The sequence below is a fragment of the Crocuta crocuta genome, unplaced genomic scaffold (genome assembly GCF_008692635.1).
Source record: "Crocuta crocuta isolate KB4526 unplaced genomic scaffold, BGI_CrCroc_1.0 scaffold147, whole genome shotgun sequence".
NCBI classification, from domain to species: Eukaryota; Metazoa; Chordata; class Mammalia; order Carnivora; family Hyaenidae; genus Crocuta; species Crocuta crocuta.
The window spans coordinates 6,132,665-6,155,841 of NW_027532594.1; the positions used below are offsets into that span (position 1 = coordinate 6,132,665).

Consider the following 23,177-nt stretch of genomic DNA (forward strand, 5'->3'; position numbering starts at 1 on the left):
AATTAAAAAAAAAAAAAAAAAGACTGTAGAATCTATTCAGAGGGCCTCGGAAAGCCACTCATTAAACAGCTTTTGCAGGAAATTAACTTGGTCAGATTTGAAGTTTACAGAGATCACAGTGGCAGTATGGAAGATGTTTTGGTGGGGCAGGCCTGCTGGCAAGGAGATGAATTACAGGTTTATTTCATTGGTCTGGATTAGAGATGAAAAGACTAACGCAGAGCACAGGGAGGGAAAACAATCAGGAGTTAAACGTCAGGAGGACTTAGTTCTGGATGTAAGTGAGAAGGATGCAGCAGGAATCTAGGGTGCCTTCCGGCTGGCTGGGTGCATGGTGGTGCCACTTGCCAGGAGCAGAAACAAGAGAATGATGAGGTATCACTTGTTAAATTTGAGCTGCCTTTGGGACATGGAGATGAAAATGTCCAGTAAGCAATTAGATAGCCGGATGTTGGGCTCTGAAGAGAAGTTAGGAATTGACAGCTGAAACATACGAAAGGATAAGATTGAGTGAACTCCTCGAAGGAGAAAATAAGGCCAAAAAGAGAATGGCTTTGTGGCAAAGCTTTCTGGTAGAGAATTCTTTACAGTCTTTGTCAGATTTCATATGAAGGCTGGTTATGTTTCCAGATTTAACTGTACATTGTTAAAACACTATTTGTGTAAATCGTAGTGGCTCTCTTTTTAGATTCAAGTGGGAGTCCGTGCTGCAGGCTTTGTTATGATTTTAGGGCCTCACCACACAAATAAATACTGCCCAAGGTGCTGTAGCAGCCTGTAGGGGGACTTGTGGGAAGGCTCTCAGCAGTGTACGGGGGAACAAAAACCCCTCCTGTAAATTTAGTGGCTTTGGTTCCCATCTGTCTCCCCTGCACTGGCAGACAGTTTTTTAGTGGAAAACTGAAAATTACCTGCTTTCGGAAGATGCTATTCTTGCCATAGAAAAGAATGCCTAATTACTGTAGCACATAGCCTGACTAGTTCACTGGTGGTGGTGGTTCAGGGCTGCTGTGCATCGTTGACAACTTGTGCAGTGCATATTTTGCACAACTGTACTTGTCACTCTTGGTCATGATGGGGTGGTAAAAAAGGAAAATTTCTGCTTTCATTTAGCCTCATTGTATTTGTCCTTGTAACTTTCACAAGAGTTGACTGGTCTGGCAGGATTGATTTCCAAGCAAAGCACCTTAAAATTAATTTACTATCAAAATTCTATCTTAAAACAAAGTAGAAGTTGATATTTGTTTCAAAAAGGTTTATTAGTCTCTGAGATTCTGTATTCACTTCTATGAAACTTGGTAATGTGATCACAGAAATCTACAGCTATTGAAGAAGAGCTGTGATTCCATAAACTTGAGGGTTAGTTCACTTTGTTTCACTTAGTAAGTAATCTGGAGAGTGAACCTCCTACATGTCACTAGTCCCTTCTTTTTCGTTGGCAATAATTGGCCTGTTATGTTTCCTTAAAGTCTTGACTGCTTAGTCATCAGTTATGTGTATTACATATTAAAAGATTGCTATGACCAACTTTAAAAAAAAAAAAAGCCCTTTTCTCTTGGTTCTTACCTAAATGTTATGCATCAGAAACACTTAGGGAGCTTTTTGAAGGGGGAATAAAACCACCTACATTCCCAAGCCCACACCTAACTCAGTCTGAGTCAGTAAGTCAGGGGATAGGATTCCAGAGATTTTGACTCAAAGGGTGGCTTGAAAATACTATTTCTCTTATGGTGTTTGTATTTTAAAAGAAGATATTTCAACTCGCCTCCATTTGTATTGTCTCTACCTTTAGGTCACAGTAAAGCTGTTAGGGACATCTGCTTTAATACTGCAGGAACACAGTTCCTCAGCGCAGCCTATGATAGGTATCTGAAGCTCTGGGACACTGAGACAGGTAAGACCCACTTGTACTAATACTAATACTTATTTAACTTCTACATTAGCATTGATAAATGAAACAGTGTGAGCAGTCTTCTGTGGCAAATGGTGCCATCTAGAACTGCTGATTCTCATACTACTATTAGTTAATCCCACAAAATGTAGAGGTGAAAATCAACTACATAAGTTGCTTTTGTACTGTGAAATTTTGTTTCCACCAAATACAATTTATAAAGCAAACACGCTGATAGACAAGCTAATTTGAAATCTTCCATAGACTATTTAATTGATCTTCTTGTTCCCTTCCATCACCTAGCACAGGGCATTGCATATACTAGAAGCACAATAAATGTCTGAAGAACATTAAATTTAATTGCCCACATTGATTAAAATGTAAGTCAGTTTACAGGCCCACAGGCCAGTTGGTTTTATATATTCATAAACATTAATTGCATCAGTACATTGTGGCCGCTATGATTTTGTATAACCATCTTTCATCTTACTGAATTTTAAGGGTAATAATAATAGCTAATATTTATTGAAACTTACTGTTTACCAGGCATTGTGCTGTGCACTTATATCCAGTATTGCATTCAATTCTTAAAATATCTCTATAATTATTCTTATCATTATAATAGATGAAGAAACTGAAGATTAACGAGGTAACTTTTCCAGAGTCACACAGCTAGTAAATGAACTGATTTAAACCAAGGTCTAATGCCAAAGCCCATACTCTTAACCCACAGGGGCTCTTAACTCCGGCTCCACGTCATAATCGTTTTACCTATTCTGCAATTGATGATTTACTTTTGAAAAATTATTTTTAGTCATTAAGAACCTGTGAAAAAGAACAACGCAGTTTATACTAAAGAACAAGCAGGCTGTCCTTCCCCAAAATTTATTAAGCAGATGACCTCTAGTTTTTAATCCCAGAGTTTATTTTACCTACCCTAACTTGAGTCTTTGGTTTTAGGACAGTGCATATCACGATTTACAAACCGAAAAGTGCCCTATTGTGTCAAATTCAATCCTGATGAAGATAAGCAAAATCTCTTTGTAGCTGGTATGTCTGATAAAAAGATTGTGCAGGTAAGTCTTCTCACAGTATTTTAGTAAGATTTGTACAGTTTATGTTGTATTAGGGGATGGAATAAAGAATAGTAACATGTTTAACGCTTGCTGCTCTCAGGGATCGCTGCTTTTAGTAGAAAATAGTCAGTTGTAAAAAATGTTATGTTAGAGATCTTTTTCTCCTTCACTTTCCATAGTTCTGATCTTTCTTTATTTTCATCAATCTGCTCCACTTCTGTGTTTACCTCTTGTCTGATGTACAGTGGGACATTCGAAGTGGAGAAATTGTTCAGGAGTACGATCGGCATTTGGGAGCTGTCAACACCATTGTTTTCGTGGATGAGAATAGGAGATTTGTGAGCACATCTGACGACAAGAGCCTCAGAGTTTGGGAATGGTGAGTTTCTGTCAGAAAATCTGATTCATATATAAAGAGCAAGCCATTTAAAACTTTGTAGCCAAAGAAAGACCAGCCCTCCTAATCTGCAACCATTTGAAGATTTTCACAACTGTGATCTCTGGCTTGCCAACCGAACTCTTTTAAATATTTAAGTATCCAGAATATGGAAATAAAAATTTAGACATGCTACCTTTAGTAGTCTTGGGACAGTCTATCCATAGGTTATGTGTTTTGAGTTATTTTTCCTACATTGCCGACAAATTTATATTGTGTTGACTTATATTGTTTATTAGGTGCTTTGTAAAATGACTGAGGACACATAGGGCCCACAGATTTTTAGACTATATTGTTCATGGCTAGCATTGAGTGTTAGATCCTGGCCTTAGAGCCAAAGAAAATATCTTAAAATATCTTAATTTTTTAAACATCTACATTATGATTATTTAGTACTGAAAATTGCCTCGTGTCATCACCCATTATGGTAGCCCGTAATGGTAGAAAAACAAATGTTTTATTTGTAGACTATATTGGTTAATGTTGCTTTCCCAGAGAGGAAAACAAAAAACCAAAATATTTTTCTAAAGTCAAGAAATACTAAAGCTAGTTTCACTCCGCGTCGTAGGTCATGTTTTATAATTTCTTTACCAAGAATTGCATAATAATCCTTTTGTTAAAATGAATGTTTGGATGGAGCCTAGGTTGTTTCTATAGTCAGGAAGCATAGCTGAACCGTGGTTATAGCCTTACAGGGACTAGAAAATGTGACTTCTCTGGGGCACCTGGGTGCTCATTCGGTTGTGCGTCCAACTTCGGCTCAGGTCATGATCTCACAGCTCGTGGGTTTGAGCCCTGCATCAGGCTCTGTGCTGACAGCCAGCTCAGAGCCTGGAGCCTGCTTCAGATTCTGTGTGTCTCTCTCTCTCTCTGACCCTTCCCTGCTCACGCTGTCTCTCTCTCTCTCTCAGAAATAAATAAAACATTAAAAAATTTTAAAAAAAAAAAGAAGAAAAAAAATGTGACTTCTCACCGTAGAAGTTGCTCTGCTTTAGGAAATGGGAAGCCCTGAACTACAGCCAGTAGTTTCCTCCTGAAACTGAAAACTGAGTCCCTTTGGGGAGCTGAGCAGGTCCCTAACCATTGTCAGGGAACTTTGAGTAATTGAGGGTTTCATGTAATTTCACTGCAATTTCTCCCACACTCAGCACCAGTACACCCCTACAAATTACCCCAGTTCATGAGGAGCTGACTTTCTCCTTTATGTATAGTTTTTATGTCATCCTTCAAGTCCATGCTTTGAGACTGTCTTATAACTAAGATCTCTCTTCCTTCAGAAATGATGTTACATGCACCGAATCTGATATGGACACCAAGGTTTATATGAGCTGCTTTAGACTACTTGCACAGTACTCCAAAGCATAAACATATACATGTACTTGTTTTGTTTATATGCTTTAACAGTTTGATTATACTTAAGCTTTCAGATGTTTCTATCTTCAGACAGTATTTCAGCTCTGTTTTAAAATGTGGAACGGTTTAAAAGAAATTGGTAAAGATTTAAATGATGCACTGGTTGCATGGCTCCAAGAACACTCGTGTGTCTTTTCTAAATGAGAGCATTGGTCAGCAAAATATTTTGATTAAATTGAGGGGTGATGTCAGCATGTGTCTTGTTTTCCCTTCTCAGAGCTGAAGAAATACTCCTGAGAATCATACTGTTTCACCATAAATGATGACATCCTTTAGACAAACTCAGTTTAATCCCCGTTTGCTACTGGAGCCTTCCTTACCAATCCTCACATAAGGATAGGCGTCTCCTGTTTGTGATCCCACACAGCATCTTCCCAGTGCTTTCCAGTGCTTGCATATTTGTTCCTCTTTCCTGACAATGTGTCAGCCATGCTTGCAGTGTGTCCCCAGCGCCAGCACAGTGCCTGGCACGCCATATGCACTGAGTATCTAAAGGGAGTCGTTAATGTTGCTGTATCTGTTGAGTCCTTTCTGTGTGCCAAGCATCCTAAGCATGTTATGTGAACTCTCATTTCATGTGCAAAGTAGTCTTCTGAGATAGATATATTTGCTATCCCTGTTTCATAGATGAGGAAACTAGTTAATAGGTTAAGCAATTTGCCTCAGGTTTCATGATACATGAAAGGCCAGAATTCAAACTTGTATTAAGCTGATTACAAAGCTTAAGGGTTTCTTTCCAGCTCTATTAAGGTATAACTGACAAATAAATTTGTAAGATATTTAAAGTTTATAACATAATGATTTAATATATGTATCCACTGTGAAAGGATTCCTACCAAGTTAGCTCATCTTCTACTTTACAGTATTTCAATATTTACCTTTTTTGTTTGGTAAGAACACTTAGATTCTGTCTGCTTTCTTAGCAAATTTTAATTATACAATACGGTCTTATAAGTACAGTCACCATGTTATACATTAGATTCTCAGACCTATTCATCTTACAACTAAGTTTGTACCCTTTTACCATGTATTTCCCTACCCCGATCGAAGCCTCTGGCAGCCACCAGCCTACTTAGTTTCTATGAGTTTGACTTTTTTTTCTTTTAAGATTGCACATATAAGTGATAAGATGTAGTAATTGTCTTTCCTTTCTGGCCTATTTCACTTAGCATAACGCCATCCAGGTTCATCCATGTTGTTGCAAATGACAGCATTCCCCTTTTTATAGGCTGAATGTCATACATGTAAATACCACATTTTTCTTATCCATTCTTTCACACTTAGGTTGTTTCCATACCTTGGCTATTGTGAATAATGCTGCATTGAACATGAGAGTACAAATAATCTCTTCAGGATAGTGATTTCATTTCCTTTGGATATATACCCAGAAGTAGGACTGATGGATCATTTTAAATTTCTTGAGGAATCTCCATACTGTTTCCCATAGTAGCTATATGTACCAGTTTACATTTCCACCAACAGTGTACAAGGGTTCCCTTTTCTCCACACCCTCAACAGCATTTGTTGTTTCTTGCCTTTTTGCCAATAGCCATCCTAACGTGTAAGGTGATGTCTCATTATGGCTTTGATTTGCATTTCCCTGATGATGAGTGCTGTTGAGCACTTTCCTGTACCTGTTGGCCATTTGTATGTCTTCTGTGGGAAAGTGTCTCTTCAGGTCCTTTGCCCAATTTTTAACTGGGTTATTTGGATTTTTGATAATAGTTGTACAAGTTCCTTATATATTTTGGATGTTGCCCGTAATTGGATATATGGTTTGCAAATATTTTCTGCCCACTCCTTACATTGCCTTTGCATTTTGTTGACGGTTTTCTTTACTGTACAGAAGCTTTTTACTTTGAGGTTGTCCCACCTGTTTATTTTTGTTTTTGTTGCCTGGCTTAAGGTGTCTAATCCAGAAAATATTTGCAAAGACCAATATCCAGGAGCTTATCTCCTATGTTTCCTTCCAGGAGTTTCAGGTCTTATGTTCAAGTCTTCAATCCATTTTGACTTGATTTTTATGTGCAGTGTAAGACAGGGGTCCTGTTTCATTTTCATGCATGTCAATATCAGGTTTTCCCAGCACCGTTTATTGAAGAGACTATACTTACTCCATTGTATATTTTATGCTCCTGTGTCAAAAATTAGTTGTTTATATATGCATGAATTTAGTTCTGGGCTCTCTGTTCGGTCCCATTTGCTATGTGTGTCTGTTTTTACACCAATACCATTTCTGTTTTGATTACTATAGCTTTATATTATAGTTAAAATCAGGAAGTTCGATGCCTCCAGCTTTATTCTTTCTCAGGACTTCTTTAGAGTCTTTTGTGGTTCCATACAGTTTAAGGATTGTTGTTCTAATTCTGTCAAAAATGTCATTGGAATTTTAGTAGATATGGAATCAGATCTATAGACTGATTTGGGTATTGTGGACATTTTAACAATGTTAATCCTTCAGATCCATGAACGTGCAATATCTTTCCACTTATCTATGTCATCTTCAGTTTCTTTCATCAAAGTTTTATATTTTTCAATGTACAGATCTTTTACCTTCTTGGTTAACTTTATTCCTAAGTATTTTCTTGTTTTTTGATGCTACTATAAATGGGATTGTTTTTCTCAATTTATTTTTCCAGTAGCTCATTGTTATTGCCTAGAAATGCAACTGGTGTTTGAATATTAAGTTTGTATCTTGCAACTTCACTGAATCATGTATTAGTTCTAACAGTGGTTTTTGTGAAGTCATTAGATTTTCTATATATAATATGCCATTTGCAGAGACATTTTACTTCTTTTTGACTTGGATGCCTTTTTCTTCTTGCCTGATTGCTCTGACTAGGATTCCTAATACTATCATGTTGAATAGAAGTGGTTAGAGGAGACACCCTTCCTGATCTTAGAGGAAAAGCTTTCAGCCTTTTACAGTTAAGTGTGATGTTAGCTGTGGTCTTGCCACACATGGGTATCTTTCATATATACCCAGTTTATTGTGACTTTCTATTATGAAAGGATGTTGCATTTTGAAATTTTTTTGCATTTATTGAGATTATATAATTTTTAGCCTTCATTTTTGTATCTCATTTATTGATTTGCATATGTTGATCATCGTTGCATCTCAAGAATAAATGCCACTTGATCATGTTATATGATTTCCTTAATGTACTGTTGAATTCAGTCTGCTAAAACTTATTGAGTATTTTTGCATCTATTTTTATCAGGGATGTTGGCCTCTAATTTTCTTTTCTTGTAGTGTCCTTGTCTGGCTTTGGTATCAGCGTAATATTGGCCTTATAAAATCAATTTTGAAGAATTCTCCTCTATTTTTTGAAAGAGTTTGAAAAGGATTAATATTAATTCTTCTTTAAATGTTTGGTGTAACTCACCAGTGAAGCCATCTGGTCCTGAACTTTTGTTGTTGTTGGGTGATTATTGATTACTGCTTCAATATCCTTATAGTCATGTTCAGATTTTCTATTTCTTCATGATTCAGTCTTGGTAAATTGCATGTTCCTAGGAATTTATCCATTTCTTCTAGGTTTTCTAATTTGTTGGTATATAATTGTTCATAGTAGTTTCTCATGATCCTTAGTGTTTCTCTATTATCAGCTGTAATGTCTCTTTCATTTCTGTTTTTGAGTTTTTCTTTTTTTTTCTTAGCTTAGCTAAATGGCGATTTTGTTTCTTTTTCAAAAACACAGCTCTTAGTTTCATTGATCTTTTCTGTTATCTTTTTAGTCTCTATTTCATGTACTTCCTCTCTGATCTTTGTTATTTTCGTCTTTCTGCTAACTTGGACATAGGTTGTTCTTTTCCCAGTTCCTTCAAGTGTAAAGTTTAATTGTTTATTTGAGATTCTTCTTGCTTAATGTAGGTGTTTTTCAATATAAACTTCCCTCTGGCTTTTGCCATATCCCATAAGTTTTGGTATGTTGTTTTTCTATTTTCATTTGTCTCAGGATAGTTTTGATTTCCCTTTTGATTACATCTTTGACTTGTGTTTTGTTTAGTAGCATGTTGTTAATCTCCACATACTTTTACATTTTCCAGTTTTCTTGTATTTGATTTCCAGCTTCATACCATAGTGGTTAGAAAAGATGCATGGTAGGGGTGCCTGGGTGGCTCAGTCAGTTAAGCAACTGACTTCGGCTCAGGTCATGATCTCATAGTTTGTGGGTTCGAGCCCCGCATCGGGATCAGTGCTGACAGCCAGCTCAGAGCCTGGAGCCTGCTTCGGATTCTATGTCTCCCTCTCTCTCTGTCCCTCCCCTGCTCGTGCTCTGTCTCTGTCTCTCAAAAAATGAATAAACATTAAAATTTTAAAAAAAAAGAAAAGAAAAGATGCATGATAACAGTTTCGGTCTTCTTAAAGATATTACGACTCTTTTGTGGACTAATAGATGATCTTTCCTGGAGAGTATTTCACGTGCACTTGAGAAGAATGTATATTCTGTTGCTGTTGGGTGCAGTGTTCTGTATAAGTCAGTTGAGTCTGTCTGGCCTAATATGTCATTTAAGTGCAATGTTTCCATATTGACTTTCTGTCTGGATGATCTATCTATTGTTGACACTAAGGTACTGAAGTCCCCTGCTATTACCGTATTGCTATCTATTTTCCCCTTCAGATCTGTTAATGTTTGCTTTATATATTTAGGTGCTCTGATGTAGGGAATATATGTATTTATATTTGTTACATCTTCTTGAGGAATTGACCCCTTTATTATTATATAATGACCTTTCTACTACTTCAGCTTTTGGCTTAAAGTCTATTTTGTTTCGTACAAGTAGAGCAGCTACCCCTGCTTTCTTTTGATTTCCATTTGCATGGAATATATTTTCCATCCTTTCACTCTCCATCTGTTTTGTCCTTATATACAATATAGAGTTGGGTCTTGTTTTTTCCTTTGTTTGTTTTGTTTTATCCATTCAGCTAAGTTTAGCTGAATATATCTCTTGTATCCATTTACATTTAAAGTAATTATTGATAGGTATGGACTTACCAGTACCATTTTGTTCATTGTTTTCTGGCTGTTTATAGTTCCTTAATTCCTTTCTCTCTTCCTCTCTTCCTTTGTGATTTGATGATTTTATATAGTAGTATGCTTTGATTTCTTTCTCTTTATCTTTTGTGTATCTGTTAGAGGCTTTTTCCCTTGTGGATGCCCTGAGGCTTACATAAAACACCCAGAACCTGAATTAATTATATGGCTGGATAGTTAGATGAAAGAAGATCTGGTGGGTAGAGAAGAAGATAACTTGCATCCAGTTTGATTAGTTGGAAAGAAATGAAAGTGAGGATCAGTCTTGCTATAAACACAAGGAGGAAGCNCCAGCTCAGAGCCTGGAGCCTGCTTCGGATTCTATGTCTCCCTCTCTCTCTGTCCCTCCCCTGCTCGTGCTCTGTCTCTGTCTCTCAAAAAATGAATAAACATTAAAATTTTAAAAAAAAAGAAAAGAAAAGATGCATGATAACAGTTTCGGTCTTCTTAAAGATATTACGACTCTTTTGTGGACTAATAGATGATCTTTCCTGGAGAGTATTTCACGTGCACTTGAGAAGAATGTATATTCTGTTGCTGTTGGGTGCAGTGTTCTGTATAAGTCAGTTGAGTCTGTCTGGCCTAATATGTCATTTAAGTGCAATGTTTCCATATTGACTTTCTGTCTGGATGATCTATCTATTGTTGACACTAAGGTACTGAAGTCCCCTGCTATTACCGTATTGCTATCTATTTTCCCCTTCAGATCTGTTAATGTTTGCTTTATATATTTAGGTGCTCTGATGTAGGGAATATATGTATTTATATTTGTTACATCTTCTTGAGGAATTGACCCCTTTATTATTATATAATGACCTTTCTACTACTTCAGCTTTTGGCTTAAAGTCTATTTTGTTTCGTACAAGTAGAGCAGCTACCCCTGCTTTCTTTTGATTTCCATTTGCATGGAATATATTTTCCATCCTTTCACTCTCCATCTGTTTTGTCCTTATATACAATATAGAGTTGGGTCTTGTTTTTTCCTTTGTTTGTTTTGTTTTATCCATTCAGCTAAGTTTAGCTGAATATATCTCTTGTATCCATTTACATTTAAAGTAATTATTGATAGGTATGGACTTACCAGTACCATTTTGTTCATTGTTTTCTGGCTGTTTATAGTTCCTTAATTCCTTTCTCTCTTCCTCTCTTCCTTTGTGATTTGATGATTTTATATAGTAGTATGCTTTGATTTCTTTCTCTTTATCTTTTGTGTATCTGTTAGAGGCTTTTTCCCTTGTGGATGCCCTGAGGCTTACATAAAACACCCAGAACCTGAATTAATTATATGGCTGGATAGTTAGATGAAAGAAGATCTGGTGGGTAGAGAAGAAGATAACTTGCATCCAGTTTGATTAGTTGGAAAGAAATGAAAGTGAGGATCAGTCTTGCTATAAACACAAGGAGGAAGCAAAACCACCTCAGGATCCCTGGAAATATCCTTCACCCCATACAACTGTCCCTGAAAGGCAGTTACTAGTATAACTGGCAACTTGCTTGGGAGAGGAAGGGAGGTCCTGACCACCTCAAAGGAGAACTGATCCCACCAGTAGGAAAATTACTGCTACTAGGGCTCTCAGACAGGTGTTGTTTGCTAAACTTGTACACCCTAAACCTGCCAAGAGTAGCACCTTGATAGAAGCAAACAAACTAAAGGAAACTTGGTTTTCTTAAACAATACTGTATTAGTAAGACTAGTACACAGTTTTAAAGGAGAATAAGAGATTATAATTACATATTGAGCAGCCTGTGGTATACTAATTGATAAATGGATGAGGTGTCAGAGACATGTTTTCTCCCAAAGGTATTTATTTTGTTAAAATGTTTTTAGAAGAAAATTTGACAGAGGTTGATCCAACTGTTTATCTTTAAAAATTTTATAGGATTTTGTTAAGGGCTTTTCAATGATATCATTTCCAGACTGAAGATTATTTGTAAGATGTAAGTTACTAGCTTATTACACTGAATTACAGTTTCTAATTAGAAAATAGGGTTGTGTTTATCAAATATAACTATGCCTAGCAGGCATTTTTACTAGCAATAATGAAGTCCACAGAGCATGGAGACTCCTTTTTTATTCTACAGCTCATTGTACCAAGACGCCTTGAAAGAAGGAAGCTACATACATTTTTTTGGTTTACTTTTAGTAAAACATTGATTGATCTGAACCTAGACTATGGTTAATTTAATTTAGAAATGCTCTTACATTTTAATCTATGTTACTGATGATTTTTGGCTAATAATTTTATATGAGGACGGTCAGATGGTTGAGCTTTTTAAAAAAATTTTTTTAATGTTGATTTATTTTTGAGAGAGAGAGTGAGCGGGGCAGGGGCAGAGAGAGAGAGGGAGACACAGATACTGAAGCAGGTTCCAGGTTCTGAGCTGCCAGCACAGAGTCTGATCCAGGGCTCAAACTCACAAACCGCAAGATCATGACACATGGTTGAGCCTTTTTCAGACTGAGGTTCTTTTTAATACATTTGGGTTATTTTAAAATGTCACTTCTTATTGGTAGAAAGCATTAGAAATTTGATATATGATATTATTCCTCAGGTTACACCTAAAAATGTTTTCTTTTAATCAAGACCCTCCTAGAAGTTTTTTCTTTTAAGTTTTTTTTTTTTTGAGAAAGAGACAGAGCAAGGTGGGGAGGGGCAGAGAGAAAAGGAGCAAGAGAATCCCAAGCAGGCTCCGCATTGTCAGCACGGAGCCCAATGTAGGACTCGAACTCACAAACCTTTAGATCATGACCTGAGCCAAAACCAATAGTCAGACACTTAACCGACTGAGCCACCCAGGCATCTCCCCCCTCCATAGAAATTTTTTCTAATCGTTTGCTTCTTCTGGATGGGTAGATAGATGGGTAATGAAAATCCTTACATAAAAGGAAATTATTCTTACAGTTATTATTATTTTCCAGTTAAAGTTTTGGAACTTGAACCATAGTTAAAAATTGATATTGCTGCTTTATATTCTATGTTATTCTTCAGACTACATTTTCCACACATTATTCTGTAAAAAAACATTTCTGGTCACTCATGAAAAGCAACGAGACCAAAATCCTTCACTATTACTAAAGAATTTCTTATCAGGGAGAATATTAAAAACAAAAAGGCATATGGAAATTGTCAGGATTCTAGATCTGGGTGACTAGTTTGGGATTTTTGTTGTTCTTGTTTTATCCTTCGTATCACTCACATAAGAATTTACTTAATGCATTTTCCCCCTGCACCATACACATCTAGAATCCTTCACATGTAAACTGAATAGAAGATGTCCAGATACCAAACCCTGATCGCCCTTACCCATGCCGAAATCTCATTACTTCTAGATGGGCTCCGCCTGCTCGCAGATCCCCACACAGCTTCGCCTAACAGCCACATGCATCGCTCAAGGCTCTTTCACACTCTCACTTGCCTGCCAAGTAGCAAGTCCAGGCCTGACTGGCAGGTTGAATAAGGATGCCTCCCTGTAGGTTGGCCTCGGGCATTTTGCCTCTGCCTACCATGGTGCATTTTGAGATGAACTCCTTGTTAAAGAACTTTAGTCACAGATTTTTTTCTAACATAAAGCTCAAAGTTTAAGTCAAATAGAATTGGAAAACCACCAACACCGTTATAATTCTCACGGAAAGGCACGTGTGAAGTGAAAGATCTGTAATAAGCAACAGGATGCCACTTTGTGATTTTCCTTCCACCCAGGAAGTTTCACGAAAGGTTTTATTAAATATATAATTTCAAGAATATCTCTTTAGTTTCAAGGACAATTCTTCTAAAGGTACTTTTTAAAAATGACTTATTCTGATCAGCTGTTTTTCGATTTTAGGGATATCCCTGTGGATTTCAAGTACATAGCAGAGCCCAGTATGCACTCGATGCCCGCAGTGACTTTGTCTCCAAATGGTGAGTTAGTGGGTAGAATGTGTTTTTAAATGAGCCTGTAAGACAAAGTGTGATTTCCATATTCAAAGAACTTGGCCATTCCCTCCTAGGGCAAGTCTGTCACAGTGCCATATTTGTATAAGGAAACCTTTTCAAAATTAGAAATAATCACTGGTTTTCATAAGTGAGTCACCTCACCCATTCTCTTGTTTTAAAAAAAAAAAAAATAAACAAACTGAATTGCATCTAACATTGAACAATCCAAGTATTTCCATCTGAGGATCAGGTTGTTTGTTTTTTTGAAATAATTCTCCTTCCGACAGAATCATGTTCATTTAGTGATTTGAGTTCTTTCTCTTTCAAGGGATAGAAAATTTTGATCTGGTTTCCCCATAATAAAAACACTTTAGCAATTTACCATAAAAGATTTTCTCAGGCAAAATTAAAAAAAGATAAATCCATCTAATACTGTTTTCTATGCAATAATGCATTGCCTTGTAAGTGCAGGGTAATTTGTACTACAGATATACTGTGACAGTTTACTGATGTAATTATAGCTTTACATGAGGGTACTAAAGTAGAGGGTCTGATGTTGGGGCAACACTGTCATCACATCACCACTAACTCACATAGCACCTGTGAGTGAGGAACAAGAAAAAAGAAAGAGGCAAGAAATAGTTCGTGGTTCCATCAAGGATTCTGCCACCAGCAAATCAGTGATCCTTTTTGTCAAATGCCCTATGATTTTTAGAAGAAGGGCAACCTGAGTTCTATCTATTTTGATAATCATCATACTGTATACTTCATCACATTTGTCCCTTTGTATCTGCATCTTATGTCGTGTGTTTTTAAACTACCCATTGCAAACATTGTGCCCAGAACGAGGCTGTTTACTCTCTCAGACTGAATACTGTTAGGAGCACTTCCTCAGTTAATAATGTCTGTTAGGAGCACTTCCTCAGTTAATAATGTCTGCAAGTACCATAGGATGCAAAAAGATCCCACAGTTTAGGCTCTCGAGGCTTTGGTGAATCTTGGGTAGATAAATGCAATTTGGCCTTTCAATACAGTTACTGTGGTTTTTTGGTGATGTATCTTTTTTGAATAGTTTTATTTAATAATCCTAGGTTTTCTCACCTAGAGGTAATCTTTGCTTTTTCCATAATTAACATAGATAATTCTCTTTTCCCTCATGGTTCTGTTGTACTTCAAATTAATTTAATTTCATAAAATTTTACTTGAGTCCTGTTCATGCTAAACTCAGAATTTCTGTATATCCTTACGTAAGCAAAAAGAGCTTTTGTATGGAGAGTGCTTAATGATACGGGATTATATGCACAAAATCCATTACTTTATATATAAATCCCTCTTGTCAGCAACACATTTATAATACTCTATAGATAGTATAGTAAATTCATTTTCCTATTATTGTAAAGTAGTTGGTAACAAGAGAATATTAATGTCTGAAGATATTTAAAGTCTTTTTAGAATTTTTGGTCTTGCTCTAAAATGTCCCATTTCTTGAATTTACAGGGAAATGGCTAGCATGCCAATCAATGGACAACCAAATCTTAATTTTTGGAGCACAGAACAGATTTAGACTAAATAAGAAAAAAATTTTTAAGGGCCATATGGTAGCAGGTTATGCTTGTCAGGTGGACTTTTCACCAGACATGAGGTAAGTTGAAATCTCCTGTGTTCTCATATTCAAATATGATGATATAAACTACTGTTGTACAAGTAATAACACTTTAAAAATCCCTCTTGCCTATGTAATTGTATGAGAACTGTGCAGTCTGTCACAGTGCCTCCTGGAAAGGCAGGAACACGTTACGAAAACTACATTTGGCTTTTTTAAGTTCTGCAGTGTGTCTCCTTCTACTGCTTGGTCCTGTGCCCTTTAACCACATCATAAATTCCTGTTTACACAGGCAATGCCGTATTTTCTCTCTGCTCTTCTAACAAGGCAAGGCAGACTGTAATGGCTCTACTGCTGTGATTGAACACCAGCAGAATTCTGTATCACAGTGTTGACACGAACAACCTCACTGCAGCTTTTGTGTTGAAACCTGAAATCCGGCCCTTGACTATTTCTAGGCCGCACTGGATTTGTGGAGCCCAGATAGAGCCTCTCTATGAGTGAAACTCTGCATCCATTCCCCTATTCTCAGCTAAAATATATAGATATAAGTAATTCAGAAATCTCTGTAACCTTGTAGGTTTAGGCTGGGAAGTGTACCTTAGATTCCTACCTCTGAGTCAGTCTTAGACATTTTCAAAAGATGTTGGAGCCAGAAAATAACTATGAAGGTGGTTGAGTCTGACTATGGTAGAAGGGGTGTTTGCTGGCTCTTTGTGAAGCTGGTTCCCCTCACTGTTGCTGACTGTCTAGAGAGTGATTTAATACTGCATTTATTGTGGCCCTTGGGTTTCCCAGTCTTCCAAGTTAATAAATTTTTATTCATGGGTTGATAGCTCAATGGGGAGATTCTTTTAGTAGAAGTTTAAATTCTAGACTGTTTATTCCCTACCTTGTTATTCTCACTGAGTATTGTATATTCATATTGACTTTTTTTAAGGTTACAGGGAAAAGGATAAACACTTTCTCTGTTCCTTATCCACTTTAAGGTCTTTGAATAATTTGAATTTCTTTTCCTTCCTATTCTAGCTATGTGATTTCAGGAGATGGAAATGGAAAATTGAATATCTGGGACTGGAAGACCACAAAACTCTACAGTCGATTTAAAGCTCATGATAAAGTGTGCATCGGGGCAGTGTGGCACCCTCATGAAACCTCTAAAGTCATCACATGTGGTTGGGATGGTCTCATTAAATTGTGGGATTAATGAGATGAATCCTTATCGAGGGTCATTTTTGATCCAATGTCATATTTAACTATATTTAAATATTAAATGTGTTGGATGACAACTTGATTTACAAATTATGATTTCCTTACATGGCCTTATGAAGTTGACCCATTGTTTTAAAAAACAATTTTTTTTGTAAACTTGTCTCATATAATTTCACTGGCAATTTCATTTTGTTCTTTGTAGATGTTATTTATATATACAAAGAATGACCATTGACTTTCCATTTGGTGAGTGGTAATTGTTGGCAGGCAGTCGGGGTTTACCCCCTTGATATACTGAAAAGATCTCTTTGGAATTGAGGAAGAGTCCTTGGTGGCTTTGGAGTTTTTAAAGGAGGTAATATAATTAACGACAAATAATTCTGAAAAGCACCGTATGTTTGCCTCTTCAACAAAAAGGGAAGTAAGGAACAGGAATGATGTAATTTAATGTGAATCTGAAAGAAGGATAAAACCACCCACAATTACTGTTTCCATTATTTTTGGTGGGTCATGTTCAAATCTTTTGGATTCAGGAGTTCTGCTATTTTTTATGGCATATATTGTACATTTACTTGTAAGCCAGCAATCTTCTCTGACTGCAGATATTCCTCTAATTATTAAACCGTGGAAAATAAACCAGAGTTTTTTCCTTGGCTTTCTTCCTGATCAGTACAGACAGGACTATATATAATCAGAGAATTATGTTATTTTTGAAGGTGAAACTCAAGAGGATGAGTGAAGACTTTGAATTTTATTTGTATTTACTCTCTGTAAGGATCTGGCTACACTTTCATAAATCAGGGTCCTCTAGGTCATTGGTTCATAGATGTTACTACTGAAATACTCCTCATAGGAGATAGGGTATGAGGGCATTGTCGAAAAATGTCACCTTGTCATTTCTTTGAAGTTGTATGTTTTATCTTTAAAATTATTCTGATTTTGCTTGTGGATATATTCAACAACTTTTTAAGACTGGAAAAATGTTTTCCAAATGGAAAGAAGTTAAATTGATACTTTGAGTAAAAGTGATACTCCAGGAAGATGGCTAGGGTTCCCTAGTTTGAGAAGCAATCACTGTGGTTAGTTTAAAAAAAAAAAAAACAACTTTCAGATTGTGGCATCAAGATAGCCTCTTGAATACAGTAGCTAATAGCGCTTTGGGTGACAAGCCATTTCTTCTGGTTTATTAAAAAATATCTGTAAGATATTTGAATGTGCTTTGAAATATTTCAGTACCATGCTTAAAAAGATTGGTTCATAGTGGCTCGGACTGCTGATGTGGAGACCAAAATCATGTTGAATGTTGATATCCTAAGGGCATTAGCTCTGAGTCCTGTGCTATCAATAGCCATTCATGCTCCTTGTGCGTAGAACTTCCATTTTTAAAAAGGCCTGGAATTGATGACCTGGCACTAGAGCCAGACATAAATAAATCCCAAAGAAGAAAATGGAAAAAGAGAATAAAAATGGGAGACTTGTTATTTTGGGACGCACAGACACTCAAAGAAATAAGATTACACTGCCTGGCCGCTGCCTTTCTGTATCTGCCAGGAAGGGTGGCCGCCGTTCCCTGAAGAGGAAGGAATTCACGCGAGACCTTTTCTTTAGTCCCAAGCCACTGGTTTTAACAAATGTGAATTACTGAAATGTGATGGGACAAAAAGATTAATCATACATTTAAACTTTGATCTCACCCAGCGTCAGTATTGTATATGTTACAAATCATAATTTCTAAATCTGGGTTTATTTTATTGTGTTTTTGACTGTTCCTAAACTAAGTAACTGTATATAAAAGTTGTCTCTTTTTTTAAAAAGATCGTATTTTTAAATAAAGCATTTTTGTAGAAAGTGTTATCAAAATTTTCATTCTCAGTTTTAAGTCTCAACTCTGTTGAGGGACAACAGATTAAACCATTTGGAGATTGTAATGGGTCATTTTTATTTTATGGGGAGACATGACGCGTTAGAGGTAGGGGATGGTATTTTAATATGGAATATTAACAAGTTCATTATAGTTACCTAACAAAAATACAGGGCAGTGCGCTGAGAGCACATAGATTAAGTTTAACGCATTCCATATTTACGCATCTAAGTGGTAACACTGAGTCATGGCTGCACCTGTTTCAGAGTACACAGATGAGTGGGTCTCTTGTCCAGCTTCAAAAAGCCTAAGACCACGTGGTTACTGAAATTAAGCGCTTACCTTCTGGCCCCTTTGCCTCACTGCAACCTTTTTATCAGACCCAGGACAGATTTCCTTCCTAAAGGTTAGAATAAAAGTGCTGCTTTACTGAAAGTTTTAATCAAATGAACATTTAAATACTGAAGCACAAGCTGGGAACGTTTTGCCCTAAGATAAAGAATGGGGAACAGCATCAAACCGGCGCTTCTAAAAAAACTATAGTGATTCTTGATGATGTGCTGTGAGGCTGCCTGATGTCCTTAGCATGTTTATAAATTATGGGGAGGAAAACGGTAATGGTGAAATCTTAAACCCTCAGACGACAGCCATAAGGACTGCAACACCAGCATTGATTACAGAGGCTCTCCTTGAAAAAAAGTGTTTCTCAGAGTGGACTGAGAACCAGCTGTAGCAGAATCACGAGATGGTGGTGCCCACTGAGATGCAGAGGAGAAGAAAATGGAGGTTAGTTGGAGGAGCCAGTGAACATATATACATATATGTTCATTCACATACTCATATTTTTGTATCCTCATAGTATATATCCTTCACTGGATCAAACTCAGCACTTGTGGTAAGGTCCCCAGTTGACAGGCAGGTACACTGAGGATGAGAACCACTGATATAAAGTCTGAGTTTATCTTGAGTATTTCAGAAACAAGGTAAACTCAAGAGGAATTTTGTTAACCAAAAACAAAGACGTGTGTGTGAATACGTGTATATACATTTTCTATATTTCTGTGTATACTTTCCATGTTCATAATCACTTTAATAATTGTAGAAGCCACTTTCTCCATCTAAACACCACAATTTTATCTGGAACCTAAGGGAAAAGAAGTCACAACTTGCAGCCAGAGTCCTTAGAGTGGCTTTAGTTTTTAGTGACAGAGAATTCCTTTGCTGGTACAGTCTCCTGTAACTGCAGTCACAAGCTTCAGATGAATTTTTTTTTAGCTCTCCACATCCTACTCTCCACCCTTCAGCATTTGAGGTCTGAGGGACTAACTCAAATCTCAAGCATTTTTTACGTACATGTCCCAGTACTGTGCTGTTGAACAGAAAAATGTAGGCCGTGTAATTTTTTTTCATGTGTGTAATTTTTAACTTTCTATGGCCACATTAAAAAAAAACAGGAGATATTAATTTTAATAATATATTTTACTTAATGTAATATATCCAAGGTATTATTTCAACATTTGATTATTTCTTAAATAAATATTTACTTTTCTCATACTAAGTCTTTGAAATCTGGTGTATATTTTATACTTCACAGCCCATCTCCATTCAGACCCTAAATATTCATGAAATATTTTACCCATTTTATATCAAGTTGATTTACAAGCCCAAGCTGTTGCCAATAGAGTCTCCTAATAATCGAATCAGGTATAAGTTTTTAAATATAAGTTAAATAATTAAAAGTAAATACAATTTAAGATGCAGTTCCTCAGTCACATTGGCCACATTCTAAGGGCTCACAGCAACACTGTGGCTGATGGCTGCCCATGCTACACATACAAATCTAACACCACTTTTTACGTGGTTCAAAAATGCAACTTTACTGCTTCATCTTCTAAGGTTCAAACTACTCAAAAAATGTTAAGAACGTACATGTTCTCTGTGCTACATTTTGGGCAGTTTCCTCCAGTTCACTCTGTAGTCTCTTCACCTGTGTCTGATCTGCCCCTTAACCCCTTAAAGGTATTCCAATGACTTACCCTTTATGGAAGGCCTTTTTTTTATAGTCTTGCATGCCTTTCATCACTTCAAACAATTTAAATTTTCTTTAAGATTTGTTATTAAGTCGAGTTCTTAGGCTGAACATCCCAGTGTTTATGTGTCTGTCAAGTCTACCTCATGGTGGGCCATTTCCTTGTCACTTATAACTTTGTATTAGGAATTCATCTTAAGTGTGTCTTGTTTTGTTTTTTGTTTTGTTTTTTAAGACATCCTTTATAGTCTGAGTTGAAGGAGTCCCTTCACAATGGTTTTACATTTGCTTCTGCCATATACTCTAACCTTCACTCTCTTAGTTTTTTATCTCAGTTTCTCACCTTATGGTTTTCCTCACCATGAGATTAATATAAATGCAACACCTTAAAAAAAGGCCAGCGGTTTCAAGTTCTCACAGGAAACTTTTACTTCCTCTCAGAGCTACAGCAAGGATAAGCTTTCCTGTGGTGCAGGGCAGGGGTGAGAGGGGTGGATTTTTTAGGACTCTTCCTTTGAGGTTGTCGCCCTCCAAGGGTCCCACTGCTGAAGGTGTGTCCTGGCCCATCTTTTCCCCCAACACAACCTTATGTCCAGTGCGCCAGGCCTCTAGCATCACTGGTACACTCAACTCCTAGGACTACTGCAGTGCATGGTCTTGCTCTACCTGTCAGCCTTCAGGCTCCCTCGGAGCTTCGTGTGTCTGAAGATTTTTCCTTCTGGGCCATTCGGCCTCATGTATCAATGTATACGTCTATACGTTTGTGTTGTGTGTGTACAAAAGGTAACACATTCACACGTGTACACACAGAAGGGTCACCATAGATATATATATGAAACCTAGTATCTTCAGATATTGCCACTTTGTAACGACATTCTGAAAACAAAAGTATAAACCAGTACAGTCTGAGACATGGTTTTTAGAACCAGGTGAGTTTAAGTGTGTTATCCAAAAAGGTACTTTGCCTAAGGGCACTTCTTTTGATTGGAGAGTCATCAGAACAGAGTCCCCTATTACCTGGGCCTTTTCTTCTGAATAAGCACATCATTTGCATCCTTCTGAATTTATCCTAAGGCTTCCCTTTAGAGCACACAAACCAAGAAATTATCCTACCACTGTCTAAGCCTTCTCTAATCACCAAAAAAAAAAAAAAAAACCCTTAGATTAACGAGATCTTCAAGCTAGAAAAAACCTTAGAAATCAAATATCCCAACCTAACATAAGAAAACAGGCCAGTAAAGGTGCTGATTTGTTTAATACCACACAGCTAGTTACCAACAGCATCAAAATCTGTCTCTTTCCATCCTACTATTCTGCCGCCTCCACACAATGCAACTTTCTTGTGTATTTTTTAAATCTCAGATTTGCAGCATAATGTTTGTGGCTTCCAGCTTGCTCTCTCTGAGGTAGTTTTAAAGAAACACTCAGTTACCCAGATTATGTGTGTTTCATTCTTCAGTAAAACAGAACCCAGCTAAAGATGTTCTCTCGGCCTCTTCCATTAGAGATGGGCCCCCATCACTTTCTCATAACTGTGCCCACAGTAACATTGCTACTTTTACAAAGCATTAGTTTTCATGAGAACTAGCATTTTTCCATGTAGTGCTAAACAAAGTATGGCGCTAGCTTGCTTCATTTATTTTCCTTATGGACAGAAGTATAATTATTTAAAGTATTTCAATAAGATCTAAATGTAGGCAGTTTAAGAATACGTTGAATCTTTGGGTTTCGATTTCATGTATAAAGTACAAATGACCTCTCTCAGTCAGAAAAAGACTTCTTTACACAAGATGAAGTGTATTTCTAAACGCACAAGGAACCAGCAATTGGCTAATACAAAAAGAATTATGTCATTGCTTAAAAGGCAAACGTAAACTTATCTCCAGCAGAAGTGAACAATTATATTAATTGGCCTAGAGTTACTATTGTATTGTCAGGTAAGATAATCTGTTTTAATGAGGGCTTCATTTTTAATTTGACAATGTGTGATGACGAGGGTGGCTCCCTGGTGTGAATCCAAGCTTTGCAAAATCCAAACGTAATACTTCGGAAATACAAATCCTGTACCGTATTTACTACACCTGTAACCGTATAGCCAAAGCAGAAATGGTGCACACGACTAACTAACTGGACTAAATCCTGTAAATTCACGAGTTTACAGTTACTTTGGTTCTACCCCGATGTAAACATTAGTGGACCTTCAGTCCACTCTGCCAGATGTTTGTTTACTTCTGCCAGGCTCTCTTCATTTGAACATATCAAATACGTATATGATAACCTGTGTGAGCTGCATCAAATTCAGTCACCCTCTAAGAGAAATGGGAAATCCTTTTCCTTGGACTTTAATTTGAAATTGTGGCACAGCCTGTGCTAAAAGGTGACGTCTGAATCTCTTACAAAGTCCTATGTCTTTCACCTAAAAAAATAACAGATTTTTGATCATTTGAAGAATAGTATTGAATTTGTATTTTCAGATTCACCTATGAGCATTGCTCTGTTAAGAATAAGCTCATGTAGGGGCGCCTGGGTGGCTTAGTCGGTTAAGCGTCCGACTTTCGCTTAGGTCATGATCTCGCGGTTCGTGGTTTCGAGCCCCGCGTCGGGCTCTGTGCTGACTGCCAGCTCAGAGCCTGGAGCCTGCTTCAGTCTGTGACTCCCTCTCTCTCCGACCCTCCCCTGCTCACGCTGTTTCTCCTAGAA

At 37.0% G+C, this 23,177-nt stretch overlaps 1 protein-coding gene across 1 annotated transcript in view; it reads left to right on the top strand.

Annotated features, from left to right (window-relative positions):
* CDC40 (cell division cycle 40) overlaps positions 1–18,429 on the top strand; it is a 58,031-nt gene extending 39,602 nt beyond the window's left edge. Inside the window, exons 10-15 of the mRNA XM_077780015.1 lie at positions 1,793–1,894; positions 2,852–2,967; positions 3,213–3,346; positions 13,681–13,757; positions 15,270–15,414; positions 16,405–18,429. Coding sequence (XP_077636141.1) covers positions 1,793–1,894; positions 2,852–2,967; positions 3,213–3,346; positions 13,681–13,757; positions 15,270–15,414; positions 16,405–16,582 — 752 coding nt within the window. The 3' untranslated portion in view covers positions 16,583–18,429. The remainder of the gene's footprint in view (positions 1–1,792; positions 1,895–2,851; positions 2,968–3,212; positions 3,347–13,680; positions 13,758–15,269; positions 15,415–16,404) is intronic.
* The last annotated feature ends 4,748 nt before the right edge of the window (positions 18,430–23,177 follow it).